Here is a 20000-nt window from a genome sequence, read left to right on the forward strand (position 1 = left end):
CACTATGACAATTTATCCAAGACCACAGAGACAACTAGCTGGGTTTTTCAAGACAGTTTCTCCTTATCATAAACTAAGAAATTTTGACAATCCATCATCAGAACCATAAAAATATTCCTAAAAACACGAGTATCTTTAACTGCAGCCTTGGCAGAGCAGTGATGGGGAGAGCAAAAAGTTTCACAATACAGACACTCATATTCCCAAACACTTCTATGCTTCACCTCCACTATTTCACAAGGCTTTATTTAAATCTACACCACTTTTTAAAGTGTTTTTACGGTTCTAGAGGCAGAATGACTAAATTTCTACATTATTAACTACAGAAACACTCTTGAAAACCCTGCTAATCATCTATGTGGCCTTGGAAAATACTCGTGGTGAGAGACAAAAGCGATTTTTAAGGGTGTTTCTACAGTTCTAGAGGCAGAATGACATTTCTACATTATTAACCGGAGAAACAACTCTTGAAAACCCCGCTAATCATCTCCGTAGCCTTGAAAAATAGTCGTCGTGAAAGCAAAGCGTTTCTGAATTATTCTTAAACACTTTCAGTACCATGACGCGTTTCCATATTCATTCTGCTTACTATTTGGTGATTTTATACAACTTCAGAAACTCATGTTAGGATTAAAATAGTGAAGACTCTGGCCATTAATCTTCTCACCTCCATAGACCCTTCCTAATGTCAATACACTCGTCTAATCACACCCGAACTCATAGGAAAAAAATGTGCCCGAGTACTGAAAGGGTTAAAGAGTTAAAGAAAGGAACCAATTAGAGTTAGAAGATAGAGAAAATGAGCAAATGGACCAAAGGCTGCTCCTATCACACTGGCAACACTGACGCCCACTTACATGCATATACGACATCACCAACAAACAACAACACAATGGAACACAACAGCAATACCCCCTCTCTCTCTCTCTCGTTTTCAGAGAGAGAGAGAGAGAGAGAGAGAGAGAGAGAGAGAGAGAGAGAGAGAGAGAGAGAGAGAGAGAGAGAGAGAGAGAGAGAGAGAGAGAGAGAGAGAGAGAGAGAGAGAGAGAGAGAGAGAGAGAGAGAGAGAGAGAGGAAGAGGGCAATTTCTCACCCACAATAACATTTATACGGAGTGTGCCACAAACACCCTCACTCGGAAACAATCAGTGAGAGAGAGAGAGAGAGAGAGAGAGAGAGAGAGAGAGAGAGAGAGAGAGAGAGAGAGAGAGAATAGAACGTTCTGTAAGCCATGACGGACAATACACTCCACATTAGCTTGTTGAAACGGCCGATGAATAGAAAACGGACATAAAGAGAGGAAATAGACCAGAGAGAGAGAGAGAGAGAGAGAGAGAGAGAGAGAGAGAGAGAGAGAGAGAGAGAGAGAGAGAGAGAGAGAGGGGCATTTCTAGTCTACTCCACCTCACTCAATCCTGTTTCGTATCCTGTTCCTCAATTTTTTGTTATCTTTTTTTTCGTATTCCTGTATTCTTTAACCCTTCAGTGCCATGACGCATTTCCTTCTCCATTCTGCTTACTATTTGGTGATTTTCTACAGCTTCAGAAACTATGTGGGGGATTAAAATAGTGAAGACTGTGGCCATTAGTCTTCTGACCCCTATAGACCCTTCCTATTGTCTGTAAAATCGTTTAATTGAGCACAAAACTCATGGTAAAAATGCGTCCCAGTAATGAAAGAGTTACATTTGCTCTTTTTATTGGAAAAAGGCGTTATGGGGAGAAGACAAAGTGGGAGGATGGGGTAGGAAGGGCTGGGAAGATGCCTACCTGTGTGTGTGTGTGTGTGTGTGTGTGTGTGTGTGTGTGTGTGTGTGTGTGTGTGTGTGTGTGTGTGTGTGTGTGTGTGTGTGTGTGTGTGTTGATTTTCAGTACATTTACCTTATTTTTTCCTGAGTTTCTGGGAAGTTTTCTTGTGTAAAAAAAAAAGTTATGCTGACGATTTTCCTCCTCTTCCTTCTTTCTCCTCTCACGACACACTTCCTCCATCCTGACCCACACACACACACACACACACACACACACACACACACATGCTGCTTGCCCTGTTGACCAGCCCACCCATTACTTACATCACACTTTAAATAACTTTCGCCTTCTTGCAACAGTTTATTTGCGTTGCCTTTAAAACTCAGCGAAGTGGCGAAGCGAAGGCACTACTGGGCAAACATGAGGCAACACTGTGCTGACTGCTGACCCTCCTACTGGCCTCCCTCACACTTCCCTTCAGCACCTCAGCAGCAGCAATTAAGGTGTGTGTGCTGAGTCAAAGGTGTGGAGGGAACGGTTGGCTAGTTACCTGTGTTAGTTTCCTTTCATTAATGCAACACCTGTACAAATTAGGCAAGTTTTCCTGATTTACATACGAGAGAGAGAGAGAGAGAGAGAGAGAGAGAGAGAGAGAGAGAGAGAGAGAGGTAAGAAAAATGATATCGTCTTTTTGTATGTTTATCAGGTAATATAATAATGACAATCTCTCTCTCTCTCTCTCTCTCTCTCTCTCTCTCTCTCTGAACCTCCAATAAATTCCTCAGGTACGTAAAAATTACCGACGATACGTGAAAATCGACACACACACGTCAAACACACACACACACACACACACACACACACACACACACACACACACACACACACACACACACACACACACACACACACACACACAGAGGGGGTGATCTGATGCACTCTCCCTTTCACCTCAGACTAGACAAACAGAAGCCAGCCAATCACAAAGACAAACAGACCGACAAACACACAGATAGACAGACAGACAGAGAGACAGACGCTATCATTACTTAGGTGGCGGTGAAGGAAGCACGTGACACTGGGAGACTTATAACGAAATAGCCTTATAACGAAATGCTCATGAGGAACTTTTAGAAATAGGGGGAAAAATGTCTTAGATGGTAACTGTACTACTTAAAATGGTGGAAATGTGAAAAGTAAGGGTAATATTTTGAAGGTTGGAAATTTAAAGGAAAGGAAGAAATAGGAAACTAGGGAAAAAATGTGTATGGGTGAAGGGGAGGGAAAATTGTCTCATAAATGGTAGTAATAGGTTGGAAATGGAAAGATTAGGGTAATATTTTGAAGACTGTGAGATTTGAAGGTTTGAGATGGTGGTGGTGGTGATGGTGGTGGTGGTGGTGGTGGTGATGGTGGTGGTGGTGATATTCAAAATAAAATAAAAAAAAAGAAAACCATCCAGTATTTAGAAAGCAAAAAATAAGAAGACAAAAAAGTGAAGAAGAGAAAAAGACTGAGGTCGAATCACAGGAATATTGACAGACAGACAGACAGACAGACAGACAGAGAGAGAAAGACGATAACGATGACGAACAATAAAGAAATTCAAGACGAAATAAATAAATGAAGGGAACTAAATGATAAATGTCATCTTTCCCTGTTACCTGAGTCATCCAGGTGAGGTCCTTTCCCTCTGATCCCGCCCTCCCTCCCTCCCCCTTCCCTCCACCTTCCCTCACTCCTCCCTTCCTCCTTCTTTCTCCTTCTCTCACTCCCTCTCTCCCTCCCTCCTCCCTCCCTCTCTCCTGCTATCTCTCCTTCCTCCCATTGTTGTCTCCAGCGGTCCCTCCCTCGTTCCCTCCATCCTTCCTTTCCTTTCTCCTCAACCCTCCTCCTTCATCTCATGCAAGGGACAGAGAGAGAGAGAGAGAGAGAGAGAGAGAGAGAGAGAGAGAGAGAGAGAGAGAGAGAGAGAGAGAGAGAGAGAGAGAGAGAGAGAGAGAGAGAGAGAGAGAGAGAGAGAGAGAGAGAGAGAGAGAGAGAGAGAGAGAGAGAGAGAGAGAGAGAGAGAGAGAGAGAGAGAGACAGACACACACACACACACACACACACACATACACATAGACAGACAGACACACACACATACACAGAAACACAGGCACACATACACAGAAACACACAGACACAGAAACACAGACACACACACACACACACACACACACACACACACACACACACACACACACACACACACACACACACACACACACACACACAAAGAGACAAGAAAGTAATGAAAAACAAAGGAAGGAGGAACGAAGGAATGAATTAAGAAAGGATGGGGAAAAAAGTAATAAATAAATAAAAACTAATGATAAAACCTTTACAAAAATCCCAGACAATTAAAGGACGTGAGAAAATGAGAGAGAGAGAGAGAGAGAGAGAGAGAGAGAGAGAGAGAGAGAGAGAGAGAGAGAGAGAGAGAATATTAAAGACAAAAATATCAAAAACTCTTCATCTATTAATGTTTGTTTATTTGTGGGAGAAGAATATAAACAAACACTCAAGATTATCACACACACACACACACACACACACACACACACACACACACACACACACACACACACACACACACACAGGCCAGTGACACGAGTTTTAAAAGAAGAAGATTTAAAAGAAGAAGAAAAAATAAGAATTAAAAGAAGAAGAATAAAAAAGAAGAATTAAAAAGAAGGAGAATTAATAGAAGAAGAAATAAAAGAACAATAAAAAAAGAAGAAGAATTGAAAGAACAAGAAGAATTAAAAGAAGAAGGATTAAAAAAAAGAAGAATTAAAAGGAGAAGAAGAATTTAAAGAAGAACTAAAAAAAAAAGAACTAAAAAAAAGAAGAATAAAAAGAAGAAGAATTTAAAGAAGAAGAATTAAGAGCATATCAAACCCAAGCAAGGAGAGACGCGTCCAGAAGAGGTTTATCTTAGCGTTTTCTGGGTGGGGGGGAGTGGAGGGGGCGAGAGAGGGCAAGGAAGGGACGAGGAGGGGGTGTGCACTTCAGAGTTACCTATTACCACACTACTTGACTCTTTAAAATGATGCTGCCACCCTCCCCCCCTTCCCTCCCTCCCTCTCATCTGCTGCCTCTCCTACATACCTAAAATATCACTTTTAAATAGCACACGGATCGGAAATAACTGACACGCGTGTAAGAAGATTGATTTGGAAATAAGAAATAAGAAATTAAAAGATTGATTTGGAAATAAGAGAGAGACGCATTTACGGAGATAGATTTGGCAGTATGGTTAGAGATAAACGACATCACCTGAAGTAATAAATTAGTGTGTGTGTGTGTGTGTGTGTGTGTGTGTGTGTGTGTGTGTGTGTGTGTGTGTGTGTGTGTGTGTGTGTGTGTGTGTGTGTGTGTCTCTCTCTCTCTCTCTCTCTCTCTCTCTGTCTGTCTGGGCTTAGAACCGCTCGAGAGAGAGAGAGAGAGAGAGAGAGAGAGAGAGAGAGAGAGAGAGAGAGAGAGAGAGAGAGAGAGAGAGAGAGAGATCTATCGGTATTTTCAAGCAATCGTGTGGCGAAGTGAAGGTGTTACATTGCTGTGAGTGTTGTGTAAGTGTGTGTGTGTGTGTGTGTGTGTGTGTGTGTGTGTGTGTGTGTGTGTGTGTGTGTGTGTGTGTGTGTGTGTGTGTGTGTGTGTGTGTGTGTAATCACTGTGCTGTTTACTCCATCGCTCACGGCAAGGTAAGGTTGAGTACATATTTCGTATCGCTTTTATTGTTATTTAGCCACCGCCGCCACCACCACCACCACCACCACCACCAATGCATGACGCTCTTATCTCCATCCTGATTGTTCTTATCACTGACGCACTCCCTGGAACGGCGTGGCTCATTAGGAGACACGTAAGAGATCAAAGAAAAGAAGGAGGAGGAGGAAGTAGGAGGAGGAGTAGGAGGAGCAGTAGTAGAGGTGACATGACAATAGGTATAATGACACGTATATTTATTAATGAGTTGTTTGGGAACATTAAAATTCCACGCGTGATATTTGGTATAGTAAAAGCAATAGATTAGATGCTGATTGTTAATGACCTCTTTAGTACCAGGACGCGTTTCCATGAGAGAGAGAGAGAGAGAGAGAGAGAGAGAGAGAGAGAGAGAGAGAGAGAGAGAGAGAGAGAGAGAGAGAGAGAGAGAGAGAGAGAGAGAGAGAGAGAGAGAGAGAGAGAGAGAGAGAGAGAGAGAGAGGAGAGAGAGAGAGAGAGAGAGAGAGAGAGAGACAGACAGACAGACAGACAGACAGACAGACAGACAGACAGACAGACAGACCAGGACCAGAAAGTCGCCACCTAACCTCTTTCTCAGGGTGTTAGAGTTACCGCGCGGCTCACCCTCACACCATCACACACTCACACACTCACGCCTTCACCTTAACGCTGCATAACGAAGCATGCAATGTTTACCTCCTTTGTTACAGGTAGCGTCATTCCCCCCCACCCCGTCACATCGTCCCTTCCCCGCGCCACGCACCACGCACCTGCCCCTTAGCCTGAACACGTAGCTGAGGCGGGAACAAGGGCGGGATGAGGGAGGGACAGGGGCTCGTATTCTCAAACACTTCTCCGCTTCATCTCCACTACTTCTAAAGGGTTTATTTAAATGTACACGAGTTTATCAGGGTGTTTTTAATGTTCTAGAGGTAAATTGACAAGATTTCTATACTATTAACTATCGAAACACTCTTGAAAACGACGCTAATCATCTTTGTAAGAGAGAAGAGGATTTATAAGAGTGCTTTTACGCTTCAAGAGGTAGAGTGACAAGATTTTTACACTGTTAAATGTAGAAACACTCTTGAAAACCACACTTATCATGTCTGTGGCCTTGGAAAATAATCATGGGGAGAGAGAAGAAGGTTTTTAAGGGTGTTTTTACGCTTCAAGAGGTAGAGTGACAAGATTTATACATTTATACACTGTTAAATGTAGGAACACTCTTGAAAATCACGCTAATCATCTCAGTGGCGTTGAGAGAACAAAGCGTTTCGGAATACGGAGCAACGCCAGCACCAACCAGAACGCATCAGCATTGAGTGACTGTTGTCTAGGTCGTCATGGCAACGCGTCGTTAAGTACTGCACTGTGACGAGGCTCAAAGGGGCGTCGATTCATTGAGCGAAGTTCCCATTAACCTCTTGAGATACCATAACACGTTTTCTTATTTATTCTGCTTACTATTGGGTGATTTGATACAGCTTCAGGAACTCATGTGGGGGATTAAAGTAGTGAAGACTCTGGATATTAACCTTCTGACTTCTATAAACTCTTAAATGTCAATAAAATCGTCTAATCATACCCAAAAACTCGTGGTAAAAATGCGTCCCAATACTGAAGGGGTTAATTTATTCCCTCTTTTCATCGCTGCATTGTTTCTTTCCTTCATCTTTTCCTTCTTTTATCCTGTCATCTTCCCCTTTCTCATTTTCCTCTTTTGTTCTATCTCTTCGTTTTGCTTTTCTTCTTAATCCCTTCAGTACTGGAACGCATTTTTACTATTAGTTTTTTTGGATATGATTAGATTATTTTATTTGCATCAGGAAGGGTATATGGAAGTCAGAAGATTAACCCCTTCAGTACGATGACGCTTTTACATATACATTCTGCTTACAATTTGACGATTTATATACAGCTTCAGCAAATTATTTAGGGGATTAAAATAGTGAAGACTGTGGTCCTTAATCTTCTGACCTCCATAGACCCTTCCTAATCACACATCTCACTAATCACACCTAAAAACTCAAGGTAAAAAAAAGCGTCCCAGTATTGAAGGAGTTAATGGCCAGACTTCACTATTCAAATCCCAAAATATGTTTCTGAAGCTGTATAAAAAGAGAGAGAGAGAGAGAGAGAGAGAGAGAGAGAGAGAGAGAGAGAGAGAGAGAGAGAGAGAGAGAGAGAGAGAGAGAGAGAGACTAGCCTTTACGTACGCTCGTCTTAGTCATGCAGTGGAGTTGTACAGTTGAACAAAGCCACTAATAACACGCCTCCTTAATTGTGTAGGTATAAGGTGGTAAGAACTGCGTGTCTGCCTACAACCTCCCCCCCACTCTCCCACTTCACCACTACTACGTCTGCCTACAGCCTCCCTCCACCACACCACCATTACTACTCCACATCGTCAAAGGTTGTAAAGGTTCCGTGGTTTGGGAGTAGCGGTGTGGAGTGGAGTAGCGGACACACACACACACACACACACACACACACACACACACACACACACACACACACACACACACACACACACACAGCCCCTCAGCCCCCTCACATGTTCCCGAGATGCTGTGTGTAATAAATTAGGAGGCAATGTTTGTGGTTAGATTTTTATGTAGGGCTGTAAAATAAAATAAAATAAAATAAAATAAAATAAATAAGGGGAAAGATAGAAAAGATAAAAATTAACTTAGATACCGTCTCTCTCTCTCTCTCTCTCTCTCTCTCTCTCTCTCTCTCTCTCGACTCTGACATCTGTCACACACACACACACACACACACACACACACACACACACACACACACACACACACACAAATGGGCAAGCCTCTTAATGTGTAGCCCCTGTTCACCTAGCAGTAAATAGGTACGGGCTGTAACTTGAGGGGTTGTGGCCTCGCTTTCCCGGTGTGTGGAGTGTGTTGTGGTCTCAGTCCTACCCGAAGATCGGTCTATGAGCTCTGAGCTCGCTCCGTAATGGTGAAGACTGGCTGGGTGACCAGCAGACGACCGAGGTGAATTACACTGCACACAAATTTGGTCCTTGTTACTACTTTATTATTGTGTGTGTGTGTGTGTGTGTGTGTGTGTGTGTGTGTGTGTGTGTGTGTGTGTGTTATATAATGAATTTGAGAGAGAGAGAGAGAGAGAGAGAGAGAGAGAGAGAGAGAGAGAGAGAGAGAGAGAGAGAGAGAGAGAGAGAGAGAAGGGGGGGAGGTTATAGCGGCAGATGGATGAAGGGGAAGGAGTTTAGGGAAGAGAGGAGGAGAGGGAGGAAGGGACTGGAGGGAGAGTGGGAGGGAAGAAGGGGAAAGAATGAGGGGGAAGGAGAGGGATGGGAGAGAGCAGGTGAACAGTCTAACACCTGCCACATTCACACACACACACACACACACACACCTGCCACACACACACACACACACACACACACACACACACACACACACACACACACACACACACACACACACACACACACACACACACACACACACACACACACACAATCAATCAATATCTGTCTCAATGTTGTTTATATTCTCTGAGGAAGGAGACTTTCCGTGATTAAGAGAGAGAGAGAGAGAGAGAGAGAGAGAGAGAGAGAGAGAGAGAGAGAGAGAGAGAGAGAGAGAGAGAGAGAGAGAGAGAGAGAGAGAGAATCCTTACTCACGAATCAAAACCCCCACACACACACACACACACACACACACACCAAAGCACAACATGACAACTCACTCCCCTCTCCTCTTCTTCCTTCTCCCCCCCACGCTCAACACAACCTGGAAATTAACCCCCGCCACCTTCTCCCTATTTACGCAGGCAACCACCCCAGCTGGCGGTCCACTGAGCCATTACCCTCGACCTTAGCATGTAAATACGAGCGACTCAGGTGACCTCATCCTTGCGGGGCACTGAACGTCAAGAGTGTGCGGTGAGTCTTGAACGTATGTAGTCAAAAACGCCTTCCCCTCACTACGACAAGTTTCCAAGGCCACAGAGACAACTAGGCAGGTTTTCAGGACAATTTCTCCTTTTAATAAACTAGAATTCTTGCTAAACTTTCACCAGAACCATAAAAATACCCTTAAAAACGCTTTATTCTCTCACCATACCAATTTTCCAAGGCCAAAGAGACAATTAGTCGGGTTTTCAGGACAATTTCTCCATTTAATAAACTTGTAGAAATCTTGCAAGTTTATCATCAGAAACATAAAAAATACTCTTAAAAACGCCTTCCCTTCTCATTACAAATTTTCCAAGGCCACAGAGACAAATATTCGGGTTTTTAAGAGAGTTCCTCCTTTCAATAAACTAGAAATCTTGCCAGTCTATCATCAGAACCATAAAAATACTCTCAAAAACACGACTATCTTCAATTGGAGCCTTTGGAAAGCAGTGATGTGAGCCTGTGAGGGAGCAAAGTGTCTCAGAGTACGGGCCATGAGCGTAGCGGTGCGAGGAACTGTAGGTGAATGAAGGGGTGGGGTGGAGGATGGCGGTGGTGTGGGGTGCGAGGTGAGGGTTCTGTGGGTGGTCGAGGGGTAATGGAAGGCTGTCAGGTGGCGTGGCAGGGAGGAAAGGAGGAGCAGGGGTGATGGGGTGAAGGAGTGGATGTAGGAGACTATGTGTAAAGGTATGCTGAAAAAGGAACCCCACACACACACACACACAACTTCAAACCATAAAATGCTTGAGGTGGATCGCAAATTTTATCTGGCTTCTCCTCCCTCTCCCTCTTCCCTCCCCTCCCCTTTCCGTGTGCTGTGACCGGGAGCGACCCCACACTTCCCTCCCTCCCTCTCTGCACCTCCAGCCCCTCCTTCCCTCCGAGATCAGTTACTGGTGGGGGACAGGGAGGCAGGGAGGAAGGATACGAGGCAACCTTCCTCTGTCAGTATTTTTATCACGTCATTTAAAAAACAAACAGCGGAGCAATTAATCGATGCACCCACAAAAAAAAAAAAAAAACATGCCCACGGCGGACCACGGAGTCTTGCAGCACTTGAAAAAAAATAATGTACTCCAAAAAAGACCAAGGTTGAGTGACCAGGACAGGAGAGGCGAGGCGAGGCAAGGCAAGGCGAGGTGTGTATTAGCGACAGTAGCCAGAAAAGGAGTAGTGAATGGGCAATATTCCCCTCAAGCGGCGGTTTTAACCTCTGAGTACCATGACGCGTTTCCATATTCATTCTGCTTACTGGTTGGTGATTCTATACAGCTTCAGAAACTCATGCAGGGGATTAAAATAGTGAAGACTCTGGTCATTAGTCTTCTGAACTCAGTAGATCCCTCCTAATGTCAATAAAATGATCTAATCGTACACAAATCTCAAGGTAAATATGTGTTCCAGTATCAAAGTGATTAAAGCATGCCACTACTACTACTACTACCACCACTACCATTCTTTCAACAACTTCCTCTGTCTGTGTCTGTGAGTCTCCTTCCCTCCAAGCCCCCTTCCTTCTATTTCCCCTTCACCATTTACAACTCCCCTCACAGCATTACCAAGTGCTTTGTCCCCTCGCCAAGCACACCTGCCCTGAGTTTACAAGCCCACGTCAACACCGGGACGCAGAGGGCACGGCGGGCACGGAAATGTGGATTCGCGAACATTTAATGCTGGCAAAAGTGATGATCTTGGCAGGGCTGGGACTGGGAAGTTAACCTGTTGAGTTTCAGGTGGCGGCGAGCGGCTTGCTAAATTTCCTGCTTTACTCTCCTCCCTGTCAGTTCCCCAGCCTCTCCCAATACTCTGAACATAAAGGAAGGTAGTCTGCCCTCAGCACACAGCGTCACCCACGTGTACTCAGCAAGACAACGCTGGAATCCACAAACTCACCTGGTCTTGCTGGATTCTCTGTCCCGCCGACCAGCACGAACCCGGAGGAATCCCAGCACCTTTTTCGGCTTGTCGCTCACCATCTTCACTTCACTCGGCCTCCTACGTGTGCAGGGAAGCGTCAGGCACCATTATCTATCACTACAGGCCACCACCACACTCCGTCTCATAGCCCTCCATTAATAAATAGCCTACAAACACACAGGTATGGAGAAACGCGCGGCTCACGAACTAAACTGTATTATGGTTTGAGTCGCCGCTGCCGGGACGCTCTGTGGGAAAGACTCGTACCTTCCAGCCTGCTCTTCACTCACTGTTTTGATGAGGTATTACCTTCATATCAAAATCTATGTAACTAAAAGTGGGATCATGTAGTGCTTTTTAAAGAATATGTAACACAGAGAAGGAGTTTTTGGTTGATGGAAATGAGTCGTGCGTCAGGCAGCGTGCATAGTACTGGCTGGAGCTATATCCCCCATATTTTTTTTTCTTAGCCTGCCTACCTTCATAGCTCTTATTTATTGCCTACTTTCGTATCCTTCAGTGGTGCGTGCCTTCGTGTCCATCAAGCAGTGGCGCCTTTCAGCAAACAGCGGCGATGATAATGATAATGAAGATGTTTACGTGTAAGCCTAGACAAAGGACCCTCTGGTATACTCTACACTCTACAGTCTACACTTACACTGTGCCTCCCCCCACCTCGTGCCTCCCTTCACCCATACCCTGCACAGTGACAAGTATCCCTTCCCATCAAGCATACGTGCAATAATTCCCTGGCTTTGTTTTATCCGCGACGTTCCTGCCTGGGCTACCGCTATGAAACCCGAGCTGGCCCTGGTCTCACCTGTCACACACAATAAGCGATCGGAAGGCTTTTACTTTTAGTCTCACATACCACGCTGAGATTAATTGTCCTGGAGAAAAGTTAAATTTGATGTAGAAGGAAGGGCAGCTGTCTAATGTGAAGGCTTTTAATATGGCCCACATTCAGAAACGCTTTGCTCTCTCACCGCGACTATTTTCAAGGGCCACAGGATTGATCAGCGGGGTTTTTAAGTGTGTTTCTTCAGTTAATAATGTAGTAAAATTGTCACCCTGCCTATAGAATCGTAAAGACACCTTAAAAACCTCGTGTACATTTAAATAAAGCCTTTTGAATAACTGAAGGTGAAGCGCAAAAGTGTTTAAGAATACAAGCTTATACCGTTATCAGGCATCAGAGGATTTCACAAAATGGCGAATAAATAAATAAAGCTAACTTAATTCAATAGGTATCTCAAATTCAAGTAGCTCATTATCATATAAAAAAAAATGTAGCTGAGAAAGAAATATCAATGTTACCCCTTTAATTTCATAGTTCATTTTCTTCATTGCGTGATTAGAAAACGTTATCTGACAATGGTAGACAAAAATAAACCAGAGAGAGGCTCACTTTTTTACGCAGAAGAAAGTGTGCGAGAGTGAAGCTGTTTGTCAGTGTCGAGGGAACGCTGAGATGAGATAACTTTACGAAACCTATTGTTGGGTGACCTGGCGGCCTTGTGCGATCACCGTCTTGGCTCACGACTGTGTCATCTTGCTGGGGTCAAAGATGAAAGGGTGAAGGAAAACATTGCATTGAAAGAGGAAGAATATGAAAGAAATGTGACGCATTATAGCAATACAATAGATAGTGAATAGGCAAATAGATAAATAGACAAGTGGATAGGCAAGTAGAGAAATAGATGAATGGGAAGCTACATGCATACAAACACACACACATGATGCCTAATAGAAGTTGTTTAGAGGAAGACTAAGAAAGAAATATGACGTATTATAACAACGCAATAGATATATAGATAGATAAGCGGATAGATAAGTAGAGAAATAGATGAATGGGATAGCTACATACATACAAACACACACATGATGCCATAATAAAAGTTATTGAGATCAAAGGCAACCATTTTGTTAAGATGTCACGTGTCACAAAATCAACAGGTTATCTTATCGTGTTGTGGCGCCTTGAGAAGATAGAGAGCTCGTGCGATCCTTCCTGTCACTGATAACATTGCTCGTAAACACTAACACACAAGATAAAACCTGCTAATACTTCTTTAACTAATCTAATCAAACCTAACATAACCTAAACCCCTTCAGTACCATGACGCGTTTCCATATTCATTCTGGTGACTATTTGGAGATTTTATACAGCTTCAGAAACTCATGTGAGGGATTAAAATAGTGAAGACAGTAGCCATTAATTTTCTTACCTCCATAGACCCTTCCTAATGTCAATCAAATGGTCTAATTGTGCACAAATCTCAAGGTAAAAATGTGCCCCAGTATTGAAGAGGTTAAATGAAGTCAAGTCATACGAAATTGGAAATACAGAAGCAAGCTAAAGGGAGTTCCAGAGAAAGGGAAAGAAGATCAGGTTAGGTTAGGTTAGGTTAAGTAAGGTTAGATCAGTAAACAAAGGGCAAACACAACAGTAAGAGCTTGAAATAAGTTAGATTAGGTTAGGTTAGGACAGCAAATAAAAAGGAAGCATAACAGTATAAGAACGTGAAATTAAGTTAGATTAAGTTAGAATAGTAAATAAAAGAGAAATATAACACTAAGAACGTTATGCTATATTTGCTTAGGTTAGGTTAGGTTAAGTTAAGTTAAGTTAGGTTAAGTTAGGTTAGATTAAGTTAGGTTAGTAGAGTGGAACCATGCGCGCTTTGGGGTCTGAGGGATCTCCAAGCGCACGGGTTCGAATCCTGTCCATGGTCCGAGTGTAGGTTGGGCTTCCTCACTCGGGGCAATGGTTTCCTAGCGGGTGGACTTTCAGATAGGAGGTACCCCAAGAAAGTATCCGCTTTAGCCCATAAATACCCGTGAAAAGCCCACATGGTATAAATAAATTTAAAAAAAAATAATAATAAAGGATAAGCATAGCAGTAAGAGGGTCATGTTAGATTAAGTTAAGTTAGGATGATAAACAAAAGACAAACAAAACAATAAGATCGCTGTGTTAGATCAGGTTAGGTTAGTCACAATGGAAGCTGAACAATTGAAAAAAAAAAGAAAGAAAACGAAATACAATCACTTCAGTTGAGTTGTGGGTCCGGTAACATCACTTTGCTAGATCAGGTTAGCTTAGTCAGAATGGAAGCTGAAGAAATGGAGAAAATAAATCAATAAAAAGCCGAAATACAGTCAGTTGAGTTGGTGGCCAGGAGTGTTATCTTTACAACGACACTCCCTTGTGCATTTGTCTGGGTCTGGGTCTCTCTCTCTTTTCTTTCTTTTTTTTCTCTCTCTTTCTTTCTTTCTTTTAGTCAGTTGAGTTGCTGGCCAGGAGTGTTACCTCTACAACGACACTCCCTTATGCGTTTCTCTGTCTAGGTCTCTCTCTCTCTCTCTCTCTCTCTCTCTCTCTCTCTCTCTCTCTCAGTCGGTACAGTTGTTGGTAGGAGTGTTACTTTTACAACGACACTCCCTTATGCGTTTTCTATGTCTGGGTCTCTTTTCTCTTTCAGTCAGTTCAGATGTAGGGTTAATCAGAATGGAGAAAGAAAAAAAAAAAACATCTTCGCAATACAGTGTTGTGTGAGGTTCAGGTTGGGTTTGGTTGGCTAAACTCCTTCAGCACTGGGACACATTTTTACCTTGAGATTTGTGTACGATTGGACCATTTTATTCACATTAACAAAGGGTCTATGGAGGTGAGAAGATTAATAGCCACAGTTTTCACTATTCTAATCCCCCACATGAGTTTGTGAAGCTGTATAAAATCACCAAATAGTAAGAATGAATATGGAAACGCGTCATGGTACTGAAGGGGGTTATTCAGAATAGACACAGAGGAATGGACGAAAAAAAATATACTCCTTGTCATTCTTGTGCGAGAGTGAAGATATTGTGACCTACTGAATGGAGAACCCCGTGGCGTCAAAGCAGCAAGAAGGAAGCCACCACCAGCAACACCACCAACACCCTGACCTTCACCACCACCACCACCACCACCACCACTACCAGTCTAGACAAGAACAGTCAAAACAAACAAAAAAAATATATGAAGGAAAATACATGAACACAAATTCCATACATAGGCGTTGTCTGGTTACCCGTCTCTCTCTCTCTCTCTCTCTCTCTCTCTCTCTCTCTCTCTCTCTCTCTCTCTGCTGAAGAAAATGCGCAGGACTTCCGCCAAAACACAATGCGGTTTCATTATTCATTTCAATAAAAGGGTTTCGAAAGACGCCATTTTAGAGAGAGAGAGAGAGAGAGAGAGAGAGAGAGAGAGAGAGAGAGAGAGAGAGAGAGAGAGAGAGAAAGCGCGATTAAAAGCAAACGGTAAGCACGCAAGAAATAAACGAAAAAGAAAGAAAAGAGAGAGAGAGAGAGAGAGAGAGAGAGAGAGAGAGAGAGAGAGAGAGAGAGAGAGAGAGAGAGAGAGAGAGAGAGCACGCAAGAAACAAAAGAGAAAGGAAAAAAACAAATAGAAAGAAAAAGAAAAAGAAAATCAGAAAACAAAGAAGAGACTAAGACACGAAAAAGAAAATGGAAGAAAGAGAAACAAAACTCTCTCTCTCTCTCTCTCTCTCTCTCTCTCATAATAAAGTGAAATATGAGGCAGACAATGCTATACCTCTCACATCTTCACCCACAGCCTCCCTCTCCCTCTCCCCCTCCCCCTCCCCCCTTCCAGCATCTCCCCATGATAACTTTCCCCATTCTTCCCTGCCCCCTCTCCCTTCTCCCCCTCTCTCTCTCCCTCCTCGCCCCTCTGCCCCCGTGACCTGCGACCCACACAGACACCCAGGGCTGGGAACTCCTCCAGGGGGCGTGTCAGAGAGAGAGAGAGAGAGAGAGAGAGAGAGAGTAGAGAGAGGAAGAGGAGGATTGAAAGGGTGGAGAAGAAAAGAAGATAGAGAAGATGAAGAATTATAACAACAACAAAACAACAAAACAACTAAACAACAACAACAACAACAACAACAACAACAACAGACAAAAATGAACTAGTATAAAGAGAAGGAGAAAGAAAAAAAGAAGTAAGAGAAGAATTTATGAAAGAGAATAATTGTAAAATAAATCAATATATGTTTTACCTCGATATTAACCCCTTCAGTACCATGACACATTTCCATATTCATTCTGCTCACTATCTGATCATTCTATACAGCTTCAGAAACTCAAGTAGGGGATTAGAATAGGGAAGACTCTATACCATTAATTTTCTGCCCTCCATAGACCCTTCCTAATGTCAACAAAATGGTCTACAGTACACAAATCTCAAGGTAAAAATGTGTCCCAGTACTGAAAGGGTTAATTCACAAAAGAGTACAAACCAATAAGCGATTCTCTGACCAGGTAGGTAATTAGTTCATCGCCAGATCACCACACACCTGAAGCGGTACAGGTGGTGTGTGTGTATTAACGCGGAAGACACAATGAAGTTTAATGTCTTAGAATTTCAATCAATTTCCATGGTCTATTTAAATTTTCCAAGGAGCTCAGAGTACTTAATTAACCCCTTCAGTATCATGACACATTTCCATATTCATTCTGCTTACTATTTGGTCATTCTATACAGCTTTAGAAACTCATGTGGGGGATTAGAATAGTGAAGACCCCGGACCATTAATCTTCTGCCCTCCAAAGACCCTTCCTAATGCAAATAAAATTGTCTAATTATACCCCAAAAATTATGGTAAAAATGCCTCCTGGTCATGAAAGGGTTAATGTAGAATTTCCATCATCTTCTAAGTCAATTTAAATTTTGTAATGAGCTCAAAGTTCTTAACCAATTCAATACCGGGACACATTTTTACCTTGAAAATTGTGTACGATTTGGCGATTTTATTTACATCAAGAAGGGTCTATGGAGGTCAGAAGATTAATGGCCACAGTCTTCACTATCTTAATCCCCCACATAAGTTTCTGAAGCTGTATACAACCACGAAATAGTAACCAGACTCAAATGGAAACGAGTCATAGTACTGAAGAGGTTAAGCTTGCCAACCTCCAAGATGATTGTTAAGATTTCTGGTGTATTTTTCTAATGAATCTTAGTGAGACTAGAATCAACTGAAACACTGGATGGTTGATAGTTGAGGGCTGATGTACACTGCAGGGATGTCCACACTCAAGTCACAGTGGGTGGGTGGGTGGGTGGGTATGGTATAGGGAAAGAGGAGGGAGAAAGTCAGCAGGTTGTGTTTGTAACTGTGCTGTTGTAGTAATGGTGGTGGTGGTGGTATTAGTGTGTGTGTGTGTGTGTGTGTGTGTGTGTGTGTGTGTGTGTGAGTGTGTACGTGTGAGTGTATGTATTTTTATCCATTAGCATTTTCCTGGGATTGATTCAAGCTTGTTATATTACTTTTTTTTATACAGATAATGATCGTACTTATCTTTAAATTTATGTATATATTGTTGGCACACACCACTTCCTCTGCCAGCACTCCTGCCTCGGCTCTCTTGCTCCCAAGGAAAACTGTATTTCCACACATCCGTATCTTGTCTACTGTGTGTGTGTGTGTGTGTGTGTGTGTGTGTGTGTGTGTGTGTGTGTGTGTGTGTGTGTGTGTGTGTGTGTGTGTGTGTGTGTGTGTGTGTGTGTGTGTGTGTGTGTGTGTGTGTGTGTGTGTGTGTGTGTGTGTGTGTGTGTGTGTGTGTGTGTGTGTGTGTGTGTGTGTGTGTGTGTGTGTGTGTGTGTGTGTGTGTGTGTGTGTGTGTGTGTGTTTGTGTGTGTGTGTGTGTGTGTGTGTGTGTATGTGTGTATGTGTGTGTGTGAGCGTCTCGTAGGTACAGTAGGCCATGCAGTGAGCCGAATATTACATGACGAACACAGTGATACAGTTAATCTAATCTAGCGGAGGAAGCAATCAGCGATAACAACAATAGTGCCGGGGCTCCATTACCTCTGACGATCTAATTAATTGAATATAACAGCTATTTCACGCCGCCCCTTGTATACTTTCACTTACGTAATGCTGTGTGTTCAATGTGACATGTAGGTTTTCAGAGCAGATGTGTCGCGTTGCCCTGTGTGCCTGTCTGACTGCATGGTGTGTCTTCGCGAGCATTCCAACTCTCTATGTGAAAAGAGTATAGGTTTCGTTGGCAGTCTTTTTCTCCCATACAGTTCACCACACATGGCCCGCGTCGCCTCCCGCAGGTAAATGAACTGCAAGGTATTCAACCCCTTCAGTACCATGCATGACGCGTTCTAATGTTTATTCTGCTTATTATTTAATGATTTTATACAGCTTCAGAAATTATGTGGGGGATTAGGATAGTGAAGATTCTGGCCATTAATCTTCTGACCTACGTAGACCCTTCCTAATGTCAATAAAATCGTTTAATCACACCAAACACTCAAGATAAAAATGCGTTTCAGTAATGAAGGGTTAAATCGCAGTGCTGTACAAATATTTCAGTCAGGTGTGTCTCCTTTATTGCCACTTATCTTATTTCACGCAAGGCAAAGCATGATAATAACTCGTACTAATGACAAAAAAACATGCGTGTATCTTTATACGGACTTAACATAACGGAACGATATTTATAAGTGTTTATGATTCCCCGGCAAGACACTCCAAGCCAAAACAAGCCAAGCCAAGCCAAGAAAGTAAAACATGCGTGTATCTTTATATAGAATTAACATAACGGAACGATATTTACAAGTGTTTGTGATTCTCCGGCAAGACACTCCAAGTCAAGTCAAGCCAAGCCAAGCCAAGCCAGCGTGGCGGGAACAGTGGCTCAAGCTGCTCTCTAAAAACTGACACAAGAATGCCTGAGGAAGGAGGAAGAAGAAACTCGCCATCCGCTATCAAGAATGGCAAAGTTCCCGTGAAACGCACTCGTTAGGGAATAAACAACAGCTATTTCACAGTCTGAAGTGAAAAGAAAAGATAAAAGAAAAGGAAAGAGGAGAAAAGAAATTAACGAAGCACTCATGAAAGAGAAACAAGAACGAGTTGCCGTTTGGACTAAGAAAAAAGAAAAGAACAAAGAGAAATCTACACTTGCGAACACGAAAAGAAAAATAATGGGAACCTCACCACACGGACACAGGAATATTTAGGTCCACGTCAAACAATCCGAGAAATAAACAAAGGAGAGAAAACGAGGCACAGAAAACAGGAGCAGGAGAGGAGCAGGAGCGCCTTCAGGTAATTGTCTTAGGTAGGCGTCTTCTGGGAAAACAAAACAGGACGAGGCTCAGCTTACCTTTTGGAGGGCTTCCGTAGTAGCTTCACCACGTTCATGAGACTCCAACGGCTGGACATGGCGGCGGCTTAAGCACAGACAGACACAGATAGACACAGACAGACACAGACACCGACACAGGTAACTAATGGAAACACACACAAAGACACTGATTAGCTTGTTCTGTTATTTTTTTTTTCTTTCTTTCTCCAAGTCACCGATTTTCAAGTGCTGAGTTCACCTCGACTTCCCTTCACATTTTATATTTTCATTTTCCCACGCAGGATTCATTGACAAACAGCCTCGCTAGGGCCAGTGGGTCTGCTGCTGTGGCTGTGTCAGTGGCTTGTCCTTCCTTTGTGTTCCTTTGTGAGTCATCGTGCTGGCGAGGAGGGGAAAAAAACACCTTCTTTCATTAATCAAGTCACTGCACGTTTTTTTCTTTCAT

At 43.0% G+C, this 20000-nt stretch overlaps 1 protein-coding gene across 2 annotated transcripts in view; it reads right to left on the reverse strand.

Moving 5' to 3' along the window:
• The window catches only part of LOC123508326 (serine-rich adhesin for platelets-like), a 303730-nt gene that overhangs the window by 258022 nt on the left and 25708 nt on the right, over positions 1–20000 (reverse strand). Inside the window, exon 2 of one of the 2 annotated variants that reach the window (XM_045261940.1) lies at positions 19574–20000. This exon is cut by the window's right edge and continues 559 nt beyond it. In XM_045261940.1, the coding sequence (XP_045117875.1) occupies positions 19574–19632 (59 nt within the window). In that variant the 5' untranslated portion in view covers positions 19633–20000. Of the gene's footprint in view, positions 1–11362; positions 11581–19573 lie in introns of those variants that run through there. The other variant, XM_045261939.1, reaches the window with a different exon arrangement.

This window comes from Portunus trituberculatus, chromosome 24, assembly GCF_017591435.1.
Source record: "Portunus trituberculatus isolate SZX2019 chromosome 24, ASM1759143v1, whole genome shotgun sequence".
Lineage (NCBI taxonomy): Eukaryota > Metazoa > Arthropoda > Malacostraca > Decapoda > Portunidae > Portunus > Portunus trituberculatus.